General features: G+C 45.7%; 1 protein-coding gene across 2 annotated transcripts; it reads left to right on the top strand.

The window, feature by feature from the left end:
* Positions 1-3,085: 3,085 nt before the first annotated feature.
* Positions 3,086-15,903, top strand: LOC148897991 (uncharacterized). Of its 2 annotated transcripts, XM_088996196.1 has the most exons (6): positions 3,086-3,694; positions 5,777-5,953; positions 9,545-9,754; positions 14,619-14,832; positions 15,476-15,710; positions 15,788-15,903. In XM_088996196.1, the coding sequence occupies exons 1-5, from the start codon at positions 3,221-3,223 to the stop codon at positions 15,652-15,654; spliced, it is 1,254 nt and encodes a 417-aa protein (XP_088852322.1). In that variant the 5' UTR covers positions 3,086-3,220; the 3' UTR covers positions 15,655-15,710; positions 15,788-15,903. The 2 variants fall into 2 exon arrangements, with proteins under 2 accessions (XP_088852322.1, XP_088852321.1); XM_088996195.1 differs by lacking the exons at positions 14,619-14,832; positions 15,476-15,710; positions 15,788-15,903 and adding an exon at positions 10,459-11,279.
* The last annotated feature ends 1,410 nt before the right edge of the window (positions 15,904-17,313 follow it).

Here is a 17,313-nt window from a genome sequence, read left to right as displayed (position 1 = left end):
AATGGCCCCCCCGATCAGAACAGGAGTGGTGTCTTGTTATTAGACTTCTGTGCTCAACACGGATTGTCTATAACAAACACTTTATTCAAACATAAGGGTATCCATATGTGCATGTGGCACCAGGACACCCTTGGTCGCAGTTCGATGATTGACTTTATAGTTGTATCATCGGATTTGCGGCCTCATGTTTTGGACACTCGAGTGAAGAGAGGGGCGGAGCTGTCAACTGACGGTGGGGGAAGATGCCAGTCCGACCTGGAAGACCCAAACGTGTTGTGAGGGTTTGTTGGGAACGTCTGGCAGAATCCCCTGTCAGAAGGAGTTTCAACTCCCACCTCCGGCAGAACTATACACATGTCCCGGGGGAGGTGGGGGACATTGAGTCCGAATGGACCATGTTCCGTACCTCCCTTGCTGAGGCGGCAAATCAGAGTTGCGGCCGTAAGGTGGTTGGTGCCTGTCGTGGAGGCAATCCCCGTACTCGCTGGTGGACACCAGTAGTAAGGGATGCCGTAAAGCTGAAGGAGTCCTACCGGGCTTATATAGCCTGTGGGACTCCTGAGACAGCTGACACGTATCGACTAGCCAAGCGGAATGCAGCCTCGGTGGTCGCCGAGGCAAAAACACGGGCATGGGAAGAGTTCGGTGAGGCCATGGAAGCCGACTTCCGGACCGCTTCGAGGAAATTCTGGTCCACCATCCGGCGTCTCAGGAGGGGAAAGCAGTGCACCACTAACACTGTGTACAGTGAGGGTGGGGCGCTGCTGACTTCGACTCGAGACGTCGTGAACCGGTGGGCAGAGTACTTCGAAGACCTCCTCAACTCCACCAACACGCCTTCCTTGGAGGAAGCAGTGTCTGGGGACTCCAAGGTGGGCCCTCCGATCCTTGTGACTGAAGTCACCGAGGTGGTTAAAAAGCTCCTCGGTGGCAAGGCCCCGGGGGTGGATGAGATCCGACCGGAGTTCCTAAAGGCTCTGGATGTTGTGGGGCTATCCTGGCTGACACGCCTCTGCAACATTGCGTGGTCATCGGGGAGAGTGCCTCTGGATTGGCAGACCGGGGTGGTGGTCCCCCTTTTTAAAAAGGGGGACCGGAGGGTGTGTTCCAACTACAGAGGGATCACACTCCTCAGCCTCCCTGGAAAGGTCTATTCAGGGGTCCTAGAGGGGCGGGTCCGTCGGAAAGTCGAGCCTCAGATTGAGGAACAGTGTGGTTTTCGTCCCAGCCGCGGAACAGTGGACCAGCTCTACACCCTTAGCAGGGTCCTCGTGGGCGCATGGGAATTCGCCCAACCACTCTACATGTGTTTTGTGGACTTGGAGAAAGCGTTTGACCGTGTCCCTCGTGGAGTTCTGTGGAGGGTACTTTGGGAGTATGGGGTACAGGAGCGGCTGATACGGGCCGTTCGGTCCCTATATGACCGATGTCAGAGTCTGGTTCGCATTGCCGGCAGTAAGTCGGAATCGTTTCCAGTGAGGGTTGGGCTCCGCCAAGGCTGCCCTTTGTCACCGATTCTGTTCATAACCTTTATGGACAGAATTTCTAGGCGCAGCCAAAGCGTTGAAGGTTTCCGTTTTGGTAGCCTCAGTATAGCATCTCTGCTTTTTGCAGATGATGTTGTACTGTTGGGGCCTTCAAGTGGAGCTCTCCAACTCTCTCTGGAGCGTTTCACAGCCGAATGTGAAGCGGCTGGGATGAGAATCAGCACCTCCAAATCTGAGACAATGGTTCTCAGTCGGAAAAGGGTGGAGTGCCCTCTCCGGGTCGGGGAGGAGATTTTGCCTCAAGTGGAGGAGTTTAAGTATCTGGGTGTCTTGTTCACGAGTGAGGGTGAAAGGGATCGAGAGGTCGACAGGCGGATCGGTGCGGCGTCTGCCGTGATGCGGACTTTGTACCGATCTGTCGTGGTGAAGAAGGAGCTGAGCCAAAAAGCAAAGCTCTCAATCTACCGGTCGATCTACGTCCCAACCCTCATCTATGGTCACGAGCTATGGGTTGTGTCCGAAAGAACGAGATCCCGGATGCAAGCGGCCGAAATGAGCTTTCTCCGTCGGGTGTCCGGGCTCTCCCTTAGAGATAAGGTGAGAAGCTCGGTCATCCGGGAGGGGCTCAAAGTCGAGCCGCTTCTCCTCCACATCGAGAGGAGCCAGATGAGGTGGCTCGGGCATCTGATTAGGATGCCCCCGGGACATCTCCCTCGTGAGGTGTTCCGGGCATGCCCCACTGGCAGGAGACTCCAGGGACGACCCAGAACACGCTGGAGAGACTATGTCTCCCAGCTGGCATGGGAACGCCTCTGGATCCGCCAGGACGAGCTGGAAGAAGTGGCTGGGGAGAGGGAAGTCTGGGCTTCCCTACTGAAGCTGCTGCCCCCGCGACCCGACCCCGGATAAGCGGCAGAAGATGGATGGATGGATGGATGGATGAATCCTATCCAACCTGGTCACTCCCAAAGACAACATCTTCGTCTCTGCTACCTCCATCTCTGCTTCCTTTATTTTCCTCAGTGGCACTGTCTCCAGTCCAAACATCATGGCTGCTCTCACCACCGTTTTCACCTTTCCTTTCATCCTCGCTGAAACCCTTCTATCACACATCACACCTGACATTTTTCTCCAGCTGTTCCAGCCTGCCTGAACACGCTTCTTCACCTCTTTTCCACACTCTCCGTTGTAGTATAGGTACGACTAAATTTACCCAAAAATTACTAGTATTTCCTGCGGTATACGTCCAGCTTCAGCCTTGTAGCCTGTATTGCTTACTGTAACTATGTCTGACTTCTTTTGCAGGAAACTTTACATATGTGGTGAGAACATTGGTCATTCTTAGGACTGTTTCAAACTCATTTCGGAATGTCACGTCTCATAAAAATAAATAAATAGACAGATGGATGGGTGATTGATGAATGAGTGAATGGATAAACAGACAGACTGTCAATATTCTTACCATTTTCACAACTTGGTGTCAAACTGAATAATCAAAGTCATTTTCCACTGACAGGTGAAATTCAACCTGCGGAATCGGTGAACATTAAGTGAAAGACTGACGTGTGTGTGTGTGTGGGGGGGGGGGGGGGGGGGGGCGCACATGGCACGTCTCATGCGACCAATGTTGACCGCCTGGGACAGCCTTCACCCTCCCACCGGCAGACTAAAGGGAATCCGCCCTCCTCCTGGCTCTCATCCAGACACAACAGCCGCCCGGGCGTCGTCGGGTCATGGACGGCGCCAAGTCTCAGCACGTCGGTGCGGAGGAGGCTGAGGACACGTTCCGCGTCCTCACCTATGACACGGCGCTCAGCACGGTGGTGGCGGTGGCCGTGTACGTGGCTCTCAAAGCCGGGCTAGACGGCGTCCGGCGATGGCGCGCCCGCATCTCTGTGCTCGTCGTGGGCTCGGGTCCCGTGGGGCTGACGGCCGCCCTGGTCGCCATCCGCTCGGGGAAAGTGCTGCGGCTGACCATGCTGGACGAGCGTAATCGCAGCGCGCTGCTCTGCCGGCCGCAGCAGATCGCCCTGGACCCACGCAGCGTGGATTTTCTGCTGAGACTCGGCGTGGACTTTGACAACATGGAGGGATGCTGGCAAGACGAACACTTTTTTACCAGGATTGGCGTGTTCCAGGAGTACCTGCTCAGCATCCTGGAGCAGAAGAAGCAGCAAGTGGACGTCAGGGTGCAGCTCGGCACCAAGGTACGCACACACACTAATGCAAATCCGTTTTTATCGCTTTTGATGAGGCTTGTTAACGATTGGCATGAAGGTTTTAATGGGTGAAAAAAAATCTCACATCCCAGCTCGTCCAAATCCAGTGGATGCCAATGGTCTGCAGAAAAAAATGTGTGAAGACTAAATGTTCCCCATTTTTGACAGTTTTTTTTTAACTTACAATCTCAAAATAATAAAATAAAAAACTGGACATGTCCACAATTTGACTTTTGTACAGTTTTGTATTAAAATATCAGGTTATTGCAAGTGATGCTTGACTTATCATATGCATTCAAAATAATTGATGAAACTCAATTGAGTGTTCAACTTTTTATGACATTGCATCCTACATTTTCTTGACTTTGGTGGTTCACCCCCCCCCCCCATTCGCCTCTTATTGTAATAATGAGATAATGGGGTTGCCTTGTCCCTTCTGCCACAGCAAGAACCCATCATAGCCTGAAGAAATAAGAGAGTTGGCATGTATGCCTACTGCTTATATGCAAAGAGTCATTGATTGCTCATTGAATATTTGTGTCATGGCTGCAGAACAGAGACTTCTTGTTTTGGACGCGCTCTCCACCTCATTAAACAGCAATGCTTACAATCTAAACCTGCACATGACCTTGTTGTAGGTCCACATTCCGCCTTGGCGCCAGTCACTTTGCAAGGTGGACAAAATAGTCTTCAAATAAAATAAAATAAATAATGAAATTGGGTTGCATTACCACCAACAAACAGTTAATCCTGCTTTATCAGGGGGTTACATAGCAGACCCACCTATATTATGATTAAGTCGGCACTCGTGAGTTTTTTTATTAGTTTAAACATCAATATCTTGGTTTCAAGGGAGTATGTTGAGCTGAGACAAACATTTCATTCAATTAGAAAAAATATTCTTTTGTTGCCATGTTTTGTAGTTTTTAGGCAAGAACAAACCTTTTTGGTGGTCAGTGGTGGGCCGTCAAGACATGCAAAGCCTTCTTTGCAGGCCTAAAAATATCTGAATCCCGACTGAGCCTAATTATATTTTGTCCATGAACTCTTATTAAATAATTCCAAATTATCTTTCAGCTACCTTTTCATTACTTTTACACGGAAGGACTTCTTTAATCGATTGCAAACATTTATGCTTTCCTCTTCAGAACTATTTGAATCATATTCATAACTCGATGAGTAACAAGAAAGCATCTTCTCCGAATCTGAAGCCATTGTTTTGATTCTAGAGCAAGGCAAAGACGTCCTGGTGTGACGTCACGAACAAGAGGGCGGGACCTTCTGAAACTCGCAATTTCCATTTTGAAGTATTTTTATTTTTTAACTCATTTTTATTGGTGTTTTGGATTTGACTAAACATATCAGCCTGCGTGTTTTGGGTATTTTAGATGCTATAAAACGTTTTTCTGATGTCAGTTAGGAAACAAAAAATGGTGTCGGTTGTCCTTTAAGGCTTAGTGATGAAATCCACATCCTGCCACTCTTGGTGTTGCATTAAAATATTTGTATTCCCAACTTTTTGTGATTGGGATTTGTCTTTATGCCTATGGGGCCTCACATTCCCTCAGATTTTCATAGTCACTTTTTGTTATTTGCTGTTTCCTGCTTTTGTGGTCACCATGTCTTTGTTCAATTGAGTCACCTCTTTATTCAAACAAAAGTAGTACTTTCCCGCCATCCTGTGGCACCTCAGCACAGAGGAATTATTTTGAAGAGTAATATTCAGATAATAGTGTCTTAGTCTCGAAAAAATCTGATAAAAGTCATGCTTCACTTTTGACGTCTGCATGGAATCGGCGCTACAACTCTATTCCACTATAACACCACTTGCCATGAAATCCTACCTTAGTAACACATATTCCCTTTTCGTTTCATCCAATAACTGCCCCCTGCTATTTTACCCAAGAACATTTAAGTGAGATGATATTGGTGTCAAGGAGGTATGGCATGTTCATTATTAGCACATTTGCGGAAGGAGCTATAGTTGGCCGGTTGGTAGAACGTGATAGAGCAACAGCTATATTGCCTTTGATGACATCAGCGTTGATTTCATTGCGTTTCCTTTTCCAGTTCACCGAAGATTACCTGCGGCGCATCCCAGCCAACGAGTGGCCACGTGTGATCGTGGTGGCCGACGGTTCATGTGGCGACTCCTGCTCTGTGCTCGGCCTTAGCTCTGACTACACTGTAGAGTCATGCCACGCCTACGGAGCCAACGCCAGCATCGAGAGGCTGGACCAGAGACAGGTGACATAAACAAACACCAAGACAAATATACTAAAGTGTGCAAAGCGATAGGTGCGGGATGTCGACAGAAACAGGATATTGCAGGGTATTAAAGAGACCATAAATACACAATTTGAGCAAAAGGGCAAATACAAAAGAGGTGATGACCATAAACAGTCCTGTCGACATGTGAGCAAAAATCTTTGACCTTTTGACAAGAACTGCTGTTCAGATTGACTCGGGTTGCAGCTGAAGAATAACCTGCTCATGCGTCACTGCAGGTATGGTGTACTTTTTGTGGTGAGCAGTGTTGAATTTGCACCAATATATTTTTGAATTATGGACAAAAAAAGTGTCCTTTGAACATCCAAAAACATTGAGAAAATGCTTTTGGTCCAATTAACTCATTCACTGCACATTCTATAATTTGTTTGGGTTTTGTTTTTTTCTTGTTTGGATGATAATAAAGCGCTGACCATGGCCTCTGGCAATGTTTTTCCCTTTCACAAGGGGCAGCATTTCCCCTTTTTCCATGTTAGTACTTTGTTCCAGCTTCAGCTGTTAAAGCACAATATAAACCAATATGTATGTACAGGTATTGCATTGTATTTTGGACAGCCCCCTTCATTTCAAGTTCATATAACTCCAGACCCATATCATTTCGGAATTAACTCTTTTTTTCTCTGAGAAAGAAGAACGTCTAAGTTTTCTTACACTGCATTGAATGTTTATGTAGTCCTAAAACTCAATATTCTGTGGGTCCTGGAATTCAAGTGACAATGACAAAAACCTTGGCAGTGGAAGGGACACATTTTTGCACGTCTGGCAGTGAATGAGTTAAACATTTTGGTCAAATTCCAGTTACGAGTGGGTGTGCGCACTTGTGCAATCACATTATTTTGGTTCATTTAAGATTATTATTATCATTATTATTCGCATTATTATTATTATTATTATTATTATTATTATTATTATTATTATTATTATTATTATTATTATTACTCCCATATCCACTGTACATGTTGATCCACAGTCACTCCTGCTGTGTGATGCCATCTTAACTATTCACATCATGTACTCTATGCAGAGAGGCTGCATGGCCTCCTCCTGTTGTACACCTTACCAACCCACCTCAACCCTTCCAGGCTTGTTTCCTGTTCTGATTGAATTTGCCTCCCAGGATACAACCCGGGCGGCCTCGCTCACGTCCTTCCCCGTGCGTCCCTGTCGTCGTCTCTATCATCTAGCCATCCGCTAAATGTTTGATCCCACTTGGCTGTTTTATGTCAGAACAAGGGAGATGGATCAATTCCGACTGGAGGGAGAAGGGGGATGTAATTCTGTAATGTGCGACTGAAAGGGATCCATCATAAGCAGAGATAGGGAATCGTGTACTTTATGTTCTCTGTTTTATGACCCGTGTTTATTGCAAATAAAGAGTTTATTGCAAAGGCCCAAATCATCATATTTCTTTCCAAAATAGGGGTTTTGGATCTCACGATCCCTTACACAGGATATATTTTTTCCAAGGACCCCTCATTCACTGCCAAACAAATGTGCCAATATGTGTCCACTCCAGTGCCAGCGTTTTTGTCATTTTCACTCTAATTGCAGGACCCACAGAATATTGAGTTTTAGGACTACATAAACATGCAATGCAGCGTTAAAAACCTTAGAATGTCTTAGTTTATTTTGAGCTTACTAGTTTGTACAGTTATCTGCATTGAAAGTGGGGGCGGCTGGACAAAGGGCAAATGCTGCCCCCTCATGTGGGGGAAGAACATTGCCAGAGGTCTCACCGAAGCTTCAAACACCCCCCCTCACCCGCAAGAAAAAACAAAACTCGAACAAATTTGTGAATGGTCCTCCACGTCATGCTTTTCCATTCCCAAATCTTCTTCTTTTCCTTTCGGCTTTTCCCTACAAGGGGTCGCCACAGCAAATCAGTGTCCTCCATCTTTAGAGGTTTGATCCGCATGTTTCTGAATGGCAGAGAATAAGGTAATGTCCAACATTAATTAACTAATTCACAGCCCTGTATGTTTAGAACCACCAAATGGAATCCAATCGGTTACAACAGTTTATTTTTATGTACCGTATTTTCTGGACTATAAGACGCAGCGGATTATAATGAATGACATGTTTTTTAACCTTTCCATATAGTATAAGATGCACTGCATTATATGGTATACCTTCAACGAACGACATATTTGAAAACTTTTTCCATATACAGTGATACCTCAGCTCAGGAACGTTCCCAGAAAGTGTGTGTGAGGTGAAAAGTCCATCTTCCGAGCAATTATTAACAGCAGAAGTATCACTGTGCACTGTATAAGGCGCACTGGATTATAAAAAGCATGGGCAGCTTTTGAAAAAAAAAAAAAAGGAAGGCTTTTAGGTGCGCCTTATTGTGAGGAAAATACGATAATCTATCCCTATAACAAATAATGAAAACTGCTTATAAAAAAATTGCCATGATGAAGCCTTTATTATGTGTACAGTGTTTTATAGAAGACTGTATCTACTGCGGTCAAGGATGGCGCATCGTCCTGATGTCCCAATACGTTTATTGTACAACACCATGAAAACTAAAAGACATGTAAAACAACAATCGGCATTACTGCAATCTGTTCGACAAGACATACAATCTCATCTGGGGGTGCTGGAGCCTATCTCAGCTGTCTTCGGGCACGAGGCGGGGGACACCCTGAATTAGTTGCCAGCCAATCGCAGGGCACACAAAGACATACAACAGTCACTCTCACACTCACACCTAGGGACAATTTGGAGTGGTCAATCTGCCTGCCATGCATGTTTTTGGAGTGTGGGAGGAAACCGGAGGACCCGGAGAAAACCCACGCGGGTCCGGGGAGAACATGCAAACTCCACACAGGGAGGCCGGACCGGGACGCGAACCGGCGACCTCTGCACTGTGAAGCCGGTGTGCTAACCACTCGACTACCGGGCCGCCCAAGACATACAATAAATAAGCAAATTAATAACATACAGTGTTCACCTTGTTAACCGAAAGTAGATAAACTTTAATGACGTTGAGTATCATTCTTTCGCTCTCTCTGGTGATTTCTCTGGTTCTGTGTTTCTCTCGGCCTTCTTTGTTCGCACATCAAAAATGTGACACGGAACTGGAAGTGACAAAACATTCCAAATAAAGTATTAAGGAGGCTTTTAAGAACAACACATAAATATAAACGTTCACATAGAAAAGTTAAACACCTTTACAAAACAACAAGACCAAATAAATTATCTGATAAATATTATCTCACACTAAAACAGTATTTCTTGATTTCTCTGGCGAGTGACTTCATACACCGTCCCATATAGGGTTCTGCCAATAGCGACAACCACTATAGCGCTTTTATCCATCCATCCATCCATTTTCCGTACCGCTTATTCCTCATCAGGGTCGCCGGGGGTGCTGGAGCCTATCCCAGCTGTCTTCGGGCACGAGGCGGGGGACACCCTGAATTGGTTGCCAGCCAATCGCAGGGCACACAAAGACATATGACAATTCCCATTCCGTGGTTGAGATTTGGTATGATTTGTGTTTTTTGTTTGTTCATGTATTTTTTTTGACATATTCTTTCTTGTCAGGTGCCCACTCCGGAGATCCGCGCTCACAGTCTTTACTTTGACCTCTCCGCATATGGTGTGGAAGCGTTAAGGGAGCACCGCAACTCCGCAGCTAAGCCCGGGTTCCACTTGAAGATTTACGGTACCTTCAGGAACCGCTACATGGCCCTTGCATGCCCGGCCTCCGACGCCAGGATGGTCCGGTTCCTCAGACACACGGCTAACTCATCAGTGAGCTATGAGTACTGTACACACTTTGTCTTCACTAATTAATGGCACTCAACACAATGTCTTAACTTGGTGGTTCACTTAGTAGAATGAGTACTTTGCACTGAAGGTATAACTGCTTTACTGTCTTTCCTTCTTCTTCTGGAACTCAATAGTGGGAGAAAAATATGTACTACATGTTCATTTTCATCATTTATAGCCCAATTTTAAATATTAGGAGGACAACTTCATGTTATCCAAGAGAAAAAACTCTGCAGTGGGCACTGCGTGCTACCCAGTGACGTGCAGTCAGTGGAGGCAGGTGAGGCAGTGCCTCACCTGTCATCATGGAAAGCTGTCATGGAAATATCAAATGAAAAAACAAATTAAACGGTTAGATGTATTTAGTGATTTGTACTTTAAAATTCTTGTCCGTTTAACTTCACTGTTTTAGGATTTTTTTCAAAATCGCTGAATTTACCGTTCAAATACTAAGTAGAGACGAGCGGTGACGTCATTGATGACGTCAGTGCCTCACCAGCCATGAACCTCACCGCACGTCACTGCTGCTACCGGTACTACGAATGACATTACATTCTGCAAGTTAACATCCAAAATTGTGCCCCTCTCAATTATGTCTTACCCCGCACACCACTGCTATCCTCGTTCATAGTCTTGTCACCTCCCGGATTGACTATTGCAATTCACTTCTCCTTGGTGTCCCTCAGAAACCTCTCAACAAATTTCAACTCGTCCAGAATTTTTCAGCCCGGATCATCACCAGAACCTCATTTTTTCACCACATCACCCCGTCCTCCAAGAACTCCACTGGCTCCCGGTCAAATATAGAATCAACTTTAAATTTATTCTTTATATATTTAAAGCTATCCATAACCTTTACCCCCCATACCTATCTGGCCTTCTTCAAATGTCTATTCCCTCTCGTTCCCTCAGACATCTTCCTCCCTCCGCCTCTGTGTGCCCCCCTTGCCCGTCTCAGCACGATGGGGGACAGAGCTTTCAGCTGCTTTGCCCCCAAACTCTGGTCCTCACTTCCTCTCAACATTCATAACATCGATTCTCTTCCCACCTTCAAATCCCATCTCAAACCCCACTTATTTAAAATTGCATTTTCTGTGTAGCTCTTTCTCTTGTTTCTCTATTTTATAATTGTATTTTATTTATTGTATTCTATTTGTGATTGTATTTTTTATTATAGTACCAGTGTCTGAAACTCATGACAAAAAGTTAGCGGACACCAGGGCAGACAACTCTGGAAAGTTGCCTGCCCGGCCATAAAGTTGCCTGCCCCATTTTTCACAACTTGAAAGACAATGAGACGACTAATCGCAACAAAAACATTGTTGCGAAGTATAAAAGATTTTTTTTAATTAAGGAAGTACCTACCACAAATGCTCCCTTGCTTAATTTATGGTAAATATCCCTTGCTGAAGATTTTGCTCCAGTTGTCGTCTGTCGTCATGGTGCACACTGCAATGTTTGTGTTGCGTTGTCTGCTAAAAGCCACGTGGACTCCTCTTTCTAAGCGCCTTTCAAAACTCTCAAGTACACTAGTCCGAAGCACGAAACAGGCTTCGGACTATACAAATTGCCAAACGATTCGTTTGGCAATTTGCATACTCGGCACGACAGCCAATCAGAAGCCTGTTTCGTGCTTCGGACTATACCGTGACTGTAAAGTGTACTTGAGAGTTTTGAAAGGTGCTTAGCAAGAGGAGTCCACGTGGCTTGTAGCGGTTTGCTTGTAGCTCTTGCTTTGTTGAATAAAACAAACATTTCATTTGAAAATAATCGGGTTTTTTTTCTTGAAGAAGTTGTCAGCCACCCGGGCCGAGACGTTTTGAAAGTTGTACGGCCAATGTAAAAGTTGTACACCCCGGGCCTCTGGGCAGACGTTATTTCAAACACTGATAGTACCTATGCTTGTCTGTGACTGTAAAGTGTCTTTGAGAGCTTTGAAAGGCGCTTAAAATGAAATGTATTATTATTATAATTATTATCTCATCTCATTTCATTTTCCATACCGCTTTATTCCTCATGAGGGTCGCGGGGGTTGCTGGAGCCGATGTCAGCTGTCTTCGGGCACGAGGCGGGGGACACCCTGAATTGGTTGCCAGCCAATCGCAGGGCACACAAAGACATACAACAGTCACTCTCACACTCACACCTAGGGACAATTTGGAGTGGTCAATCTGCCTGCCATGCATGTTTTTGGAGTGTGGGAGGAAACCGGAGGACCCGGAGAAAACCCACGCGGGTCCGGGGAGAACATGCAAACTCCACACAGGGAGGCCGGACCGGGACGCGAACCGGCGACCTCTGCACTGTCAAGCCGGTGTGCTAACCACTCGACTACCGGGCCTATTATTATTATTATTATTATTATTATTATTATTATTATTATTATTATTATTATTATTATTATTATTATTATTACAGTAAAGTCTCGTTATATCGATATTCAAGGGAGTCCGAAAAAATATCGATATAACCGGGACTATCGATATATCCGATCCTGCGCCGAACTGCATTAAACAAAAGCCGCCAAAAGAGGGCAGCCAAGCGCCATATAAGAAACGGAGCTGGCCATTAGCTCCCTTTTTTTTGGGTGAGAGATGTTCCCCCAATGTTGCCTCAAAATGGCACATATAATTCTTTAATGATTGTAAACATGTATGCTTTAATCTTCAGAACTACAGTGTATTTGAAACATATTCATAACTGGATGTGTAACAAGAAAGCATATTATCCGAATCTGAAGCCATTGTTTGGATTCACAAGCAACGCAAGACGTCTTGGGGTGAAGTCATTTTTATTTGCATTTGAATAAAAAGTGACATCGGCTGTCCTTTAATACACAGTATGGAATGTTAATAATTTTCAAAATCATCGCGCTTCAGCAGACAAAACAAGAAACATTGTTGCAAAAAACGATTGCATTCATATACAGTACAGTGGGCATGTACATAACACAACAGGGAAACTGCAATGCTTACATATTACTGTATTATGTATACAATTTAAAAAAGTCATCAATCTTCTTCTGCTTCCCATTTTTACCTTTTAACACAAACACTTCAATCTCGTCTGCTACACACGAGCTAGCGTCTGAAAATGAAAATGGCTCTGCTACACGGGTGCTGGGCACGTAACCAAGTCACCTGACCAAGTCGACCAATGGCGCGACGGATGGCGTGACACGTAACCAAGACACGTGACCAAGTTGACCAATGGCGCGACCGATGGCGTGTCACGTGACAAAGTCACACGGCCAAGTCGACCAATAGCGCGACCGATGGCGGTTCATGTGACCAAGTCGACCAATGGCGCGACCGATGGCGGCTCACGTAACAAGACACGTGACCAAGTTGACCAATGGCGCGACCGATGGCGGCTCACGTAACAAGACACGTGACCAAGTCGACCAATAGCGCGACCGATGGCGGCTCATGTGACCAAGTCGACCAATGGCGCGACCGATGGCGGCTCACGTAACAAGACACGTGACCAAGTTGACCAATGGCGCGACGGATATATCGATATAAACAACAAAAATGGCCGGCGGGGGATGAAAAGGAGCACCGTAATAACCGGATTATCGTAATAACCGGGTATCGTACTAAACGGTACTAATTATACATAAAAAGACTAGAAATGTTCAAGGGAAATGAAAACAGTATCGTAGTAAGCGGTACTATCGATATAACCGATATCGATATAACGAGACTTTACTGTATTATTATTATTATTATTATTATTATTGTTTTTGTAACGCACCAGGGACTTCCTGTTTGTCAAACGCAATGAATTGCAGTTGGCGATGAGCATTTCACATTTTCTTTGATTCCATGCACAAGATATTTCATATTATAGATTGCAGTAAAAACAGAAATAGTCATAAAAATTGAATTTGAAAATTAATTACTAAATGTCACTTTGAGAGGGAAAAAAACTTACTTCCTGCACGAGATGAAGTCCTTAAGCTTAAAGTCTTTGCAGCATACAGATTTGCGGGGTTTGCCTTGAGCCCCCAAATGACAAAATACGCCACTGCGAATGCACTAACGGACTAACCAAACATCAGAGTGGTGTTTACAGAAGCTTGTTCTAGGTACTCAGCACCTTGCACTCAGCAGAGTACATTAGTTTTTGTGTGTACATGTCTGTGTGTGTGTGTGTGTGTGTTTTGTGTGTGTCCACTGTTGAAGCTTTAAGTGTGTGGATGCACTGAGTGTGTGAGATAGTGTGTGGATACTTATTTTTGCATCAGCTGCATACACACAGGTATGTTCCATGGCTGTCCTTGTTACTACGTGGGCGTCTGTGGTGTGTGGCGTTACTTGGTAACAGATGCTTTCGCTCATTTGCGTGGAAAGAAAGACAAGCGTCACTAAAGAGGAAGAGACAGAGAGAGAGAGAGAGAGAGAGAGAGAGAATGAGGTTTGGGTTGGCACTGCCCTAACACTTGAATTGAAAATTGTTCATCTCCAACGCTTTGATGAACCACCATAGATATCAAATCATCAAAAGTCGGTTCACTCATTAATTATGAACACTCTTTTGAACCGTTTTACATATGTTTAGACAAATAAAAGTCATCAAAGATGGGCATTTTGGTCCAATTTTGTCATTTCCGACTTCAGCTCCTGAAATTCAAGTGACCCGACTTAATTCAACTCAATTAACAACAAGCAGCAGTTTGGCAGGTCGTGAATAATTCATGGCAAAAGGCTTCAAGCTCACTGTCCAACATTGAACAAAAGGAGTGAAATGATCTTGATCTTTTTACGTTTTCATGAAAAGGGTTATCTCAAAATGTCATCGTAATGTCATTGTAAGCTCCATCTTTCTTTTTGTATTCGGTCAGCTTATGAAGAACATCTTCCATCAGTCCTTCAATGCGTACAAGACTGATATTGAGCCACGGCTGAACGACGTGACGCTCTACCACTTGCAATGCAGCCGCCGCCTCTTCGAGATCCAGCTGTCACACAGACGTGTCAGCGCCGCCTACATCGAGGGTGACAATGTCGCTGTCACTGTGGAGGGAGAGGCGGCCCGGGTCCTCAACTTTGACACTGGTACTATAAAAATAGTGTGGGATATTCCTTTCGTAGAAATTCATTTGACCTTCAGAAAACTTTTTACCAAGTTTAATTATTGGTTCCTAGTATTATGTGAGGTCAACTTCTTCGGGTTTCTATGCTTTTTGTGTGCTTCTATGCTTTTCTCTATAAAGAAGAGAACCGCAAAATTCAAAGTATTTTATCCATGAAAAGTCATTCCATTAATTCTTCCACCTTCTTTGTTTCAACCTGTTGATGATGCTGTAAAGTAATTGGCCGGAAGAATTGTGATTTATTGTATTCATAGTGATTTACCTTCTACACCAAATCCTCTTTTCTCATTGAAATCAATAGAAATGACATCAATCCGTCCTGGATTTTTTTAAATAAGTAAACTACCAAATTATCATCCACATTGTAAAAACCTTATTGCCGGTAAATAGAATTTAAAGAATGAAACCAATTGTACATCATGATTTAATGCTCCCTCTGGTGTGCATGCCTTGGCCATCTGGGGGGCAGTATAGTAAATATAGGCGTTCAAATGGTACATGGAGATGGTCACCTAATTTATTCATCCAATATTTATTACAGCATGCCCATCAGTGGAAGTTGATCTGTTTTAATGATTAATACCTTTGAATTGTGTACCCTCAAGGCTGCGGGGTGAATCTAGGCTTGCAAGGCCTGGAGTCAATGGGTACGTTTATCTACCGCACGGCTACTGCTGTGGACCGCCACGACGTCCTGGAAGCCCTCTCGGCCAAAATGCTGCACTCCAGACAAGTGGCTCGCACTTTCAAGCAGACGGGCCTGACTGAGTCCATGTATGCCTGACATTGGCCGCTTGTATGGTCAGTGCACACTGCCCTTCTCGTTATCACAGAGAGAAGGTAACTAACCCCGATGCCATTGACTTGATCTCAACCTCAACTCACTTAAGAGTACTGTATTGATGTCTTTGATACAGGAGCGTACCTTTGTTTGAGTAGTTCTACCCTTGATCGTAATGGATGTAAAAAAAGAGGAAATATGCATCCAGCCAGCCATCCATCCAGCCATCCATCCATCCATCTTCTGCCGCTTATCTGGGGTTGGGTTGCGGGGGCAGCAGCTTCAGTAGGGAAGCCCAGACATCCCTCTCTCCAGCCATTTCTTCTAGCTCGCCCTGGCGGATCCCAAGGCGTTCCCAGGCTAGCTGGGAGACATAGTCTCTCCAGCGTGTCCTGGGTTGTCCCCGGGGTCTCCTGCCAGTGGGGCATGCTCGGAACACCTCACCAGGGAGGCGCCCAGGGGGCATCCTAATCAGATTCCCGAGCCACCTCCTCTGGCTCCTCTCTATGTGGAGGAGTAGCGACTCGACTCTGAGCCCCTCCCGGATGACCGAGCTTATCACCTTATCTCTAAGGGAGAGCCCGGACACCCTACGGAGAAATCTCATTTCGGCTGCTTGCATCCGGGATCTCGTTCTTTCGGACACAACCCATAGCTCGTGATCATCGAGGGTTGGGATGTAGATCGACCGGTAGATTGAGAGGTTTGCTTTTTGGCTCAGCTCCTTCTTCACCACGACAGATCGGTACAAAGTCCACATCACAGCAGACGCCACACCGATATCCGCCTGTCGATCTCTCGCTCCCTCACACCCTCATTTGTGAACAAGACTCCCAGATACTTAAACTCCTCCACTTGAGGCAAAATCTCCTCCCCGACCCGGAGAGGGCACTCCACCCTTTTCCGACTGAGAACCATTGTCTCAAATTTGGAGGTGCTTATTCTCATCCCAACCGCTTCACATTCCGTTGCTAAACGCTCCAGAGAGAGTTGGAATGGATTGGATTTGCCTTTATTCATCTCGCAGTGGAGAAATTTACATTTCACAGCAGCAAAGTGATGGTTCAAGTGGATAGCTCCGCTTGAAGGCCCCAACAGTACCACATCATCTGCAAAAAGCAGGGATGCTATACTGAGGCCACCAGAACGGAACCTTTCAACGCTTTGGCTGCGCCTAGAAATTCTGTCCATAAAGGTTATGAACAGAATCGGTGACAAAGGGCAGCCTTGGCGGAGTCCAACCCTCACTGGAAACGATTCCGACTTACTGCTGGCAATGCGAACCAGACTCTGACATCGGTCGTATAGGGACCGAACGGCCCATATCAGGGGCTCCTGTACCCCATACTCCCGACGCACCCGCCACAGAACTCCCCGAGGGACACCTATCAAATGCCTTCTCCAAGTCCACAAAGCACACGTAGACTGGTTGGGCGAATTCCCATGCACCCTCGAGGATCCTGCGAAGGGTGTAGATCTGTTCACTGTTCCACGGCCGGGACGAAACCCACACTGTTCCTCCTCAATCTGACCAGGGAGGCTGAGGAGTGTGATCCCTCTATAGTTGGAACACACCCTCCGGTCCCCCTGGACTACCACCCAGATCTGCCAATCCAGAGGGACTTTCCCCAATGACCACACGATGTTGCAGAGGCGTGTCAG

Source organism: Hippocampus bargibanti, linkage group LG05 (assembly GCF_051943395.1).
Source record: "Hippocampus bargibanti isolate YZ-2025 linkage group LG05, ASM5194339v1, whole genome shotgun sequence".
In the NCBI taxonomy this organism is placed as follows: domain Eukaryota; kingdom Metazoa; phylum Chordata; class Actinopteri; order Syngnathiformes; family Syngnathidae; genus Hippocampus; species Hippocampus bargibanti.
Note: the sequence above shows the minus strand (reverse complement) of the source record. Positions and strands in the feature narration are given on the sequence as shown.

Coding starts and splice junctions, on each gene's coding strand:
- LOC148897991 (XM_088996195.1), top strand. CDS start 3,221: ATGGACGGCGCCAAGTCTCAGCACGTCGGTGCGGAGGAGGCTGAGGAC. Junction 5,954..9,544: donor AGAGGCTGGACCAGAGACAG/GTGACATAAACA, acceptor CTTTCTTGTCAG/GTGCCCACTCCGGAGATCCG. Junction 9,755..10,458: donor GACACACGGCTAACTCATCA/GTGAGCTATGAG, acceptor GGTGTCCCTCAG/AAACCTCTCAACAAATTTCA.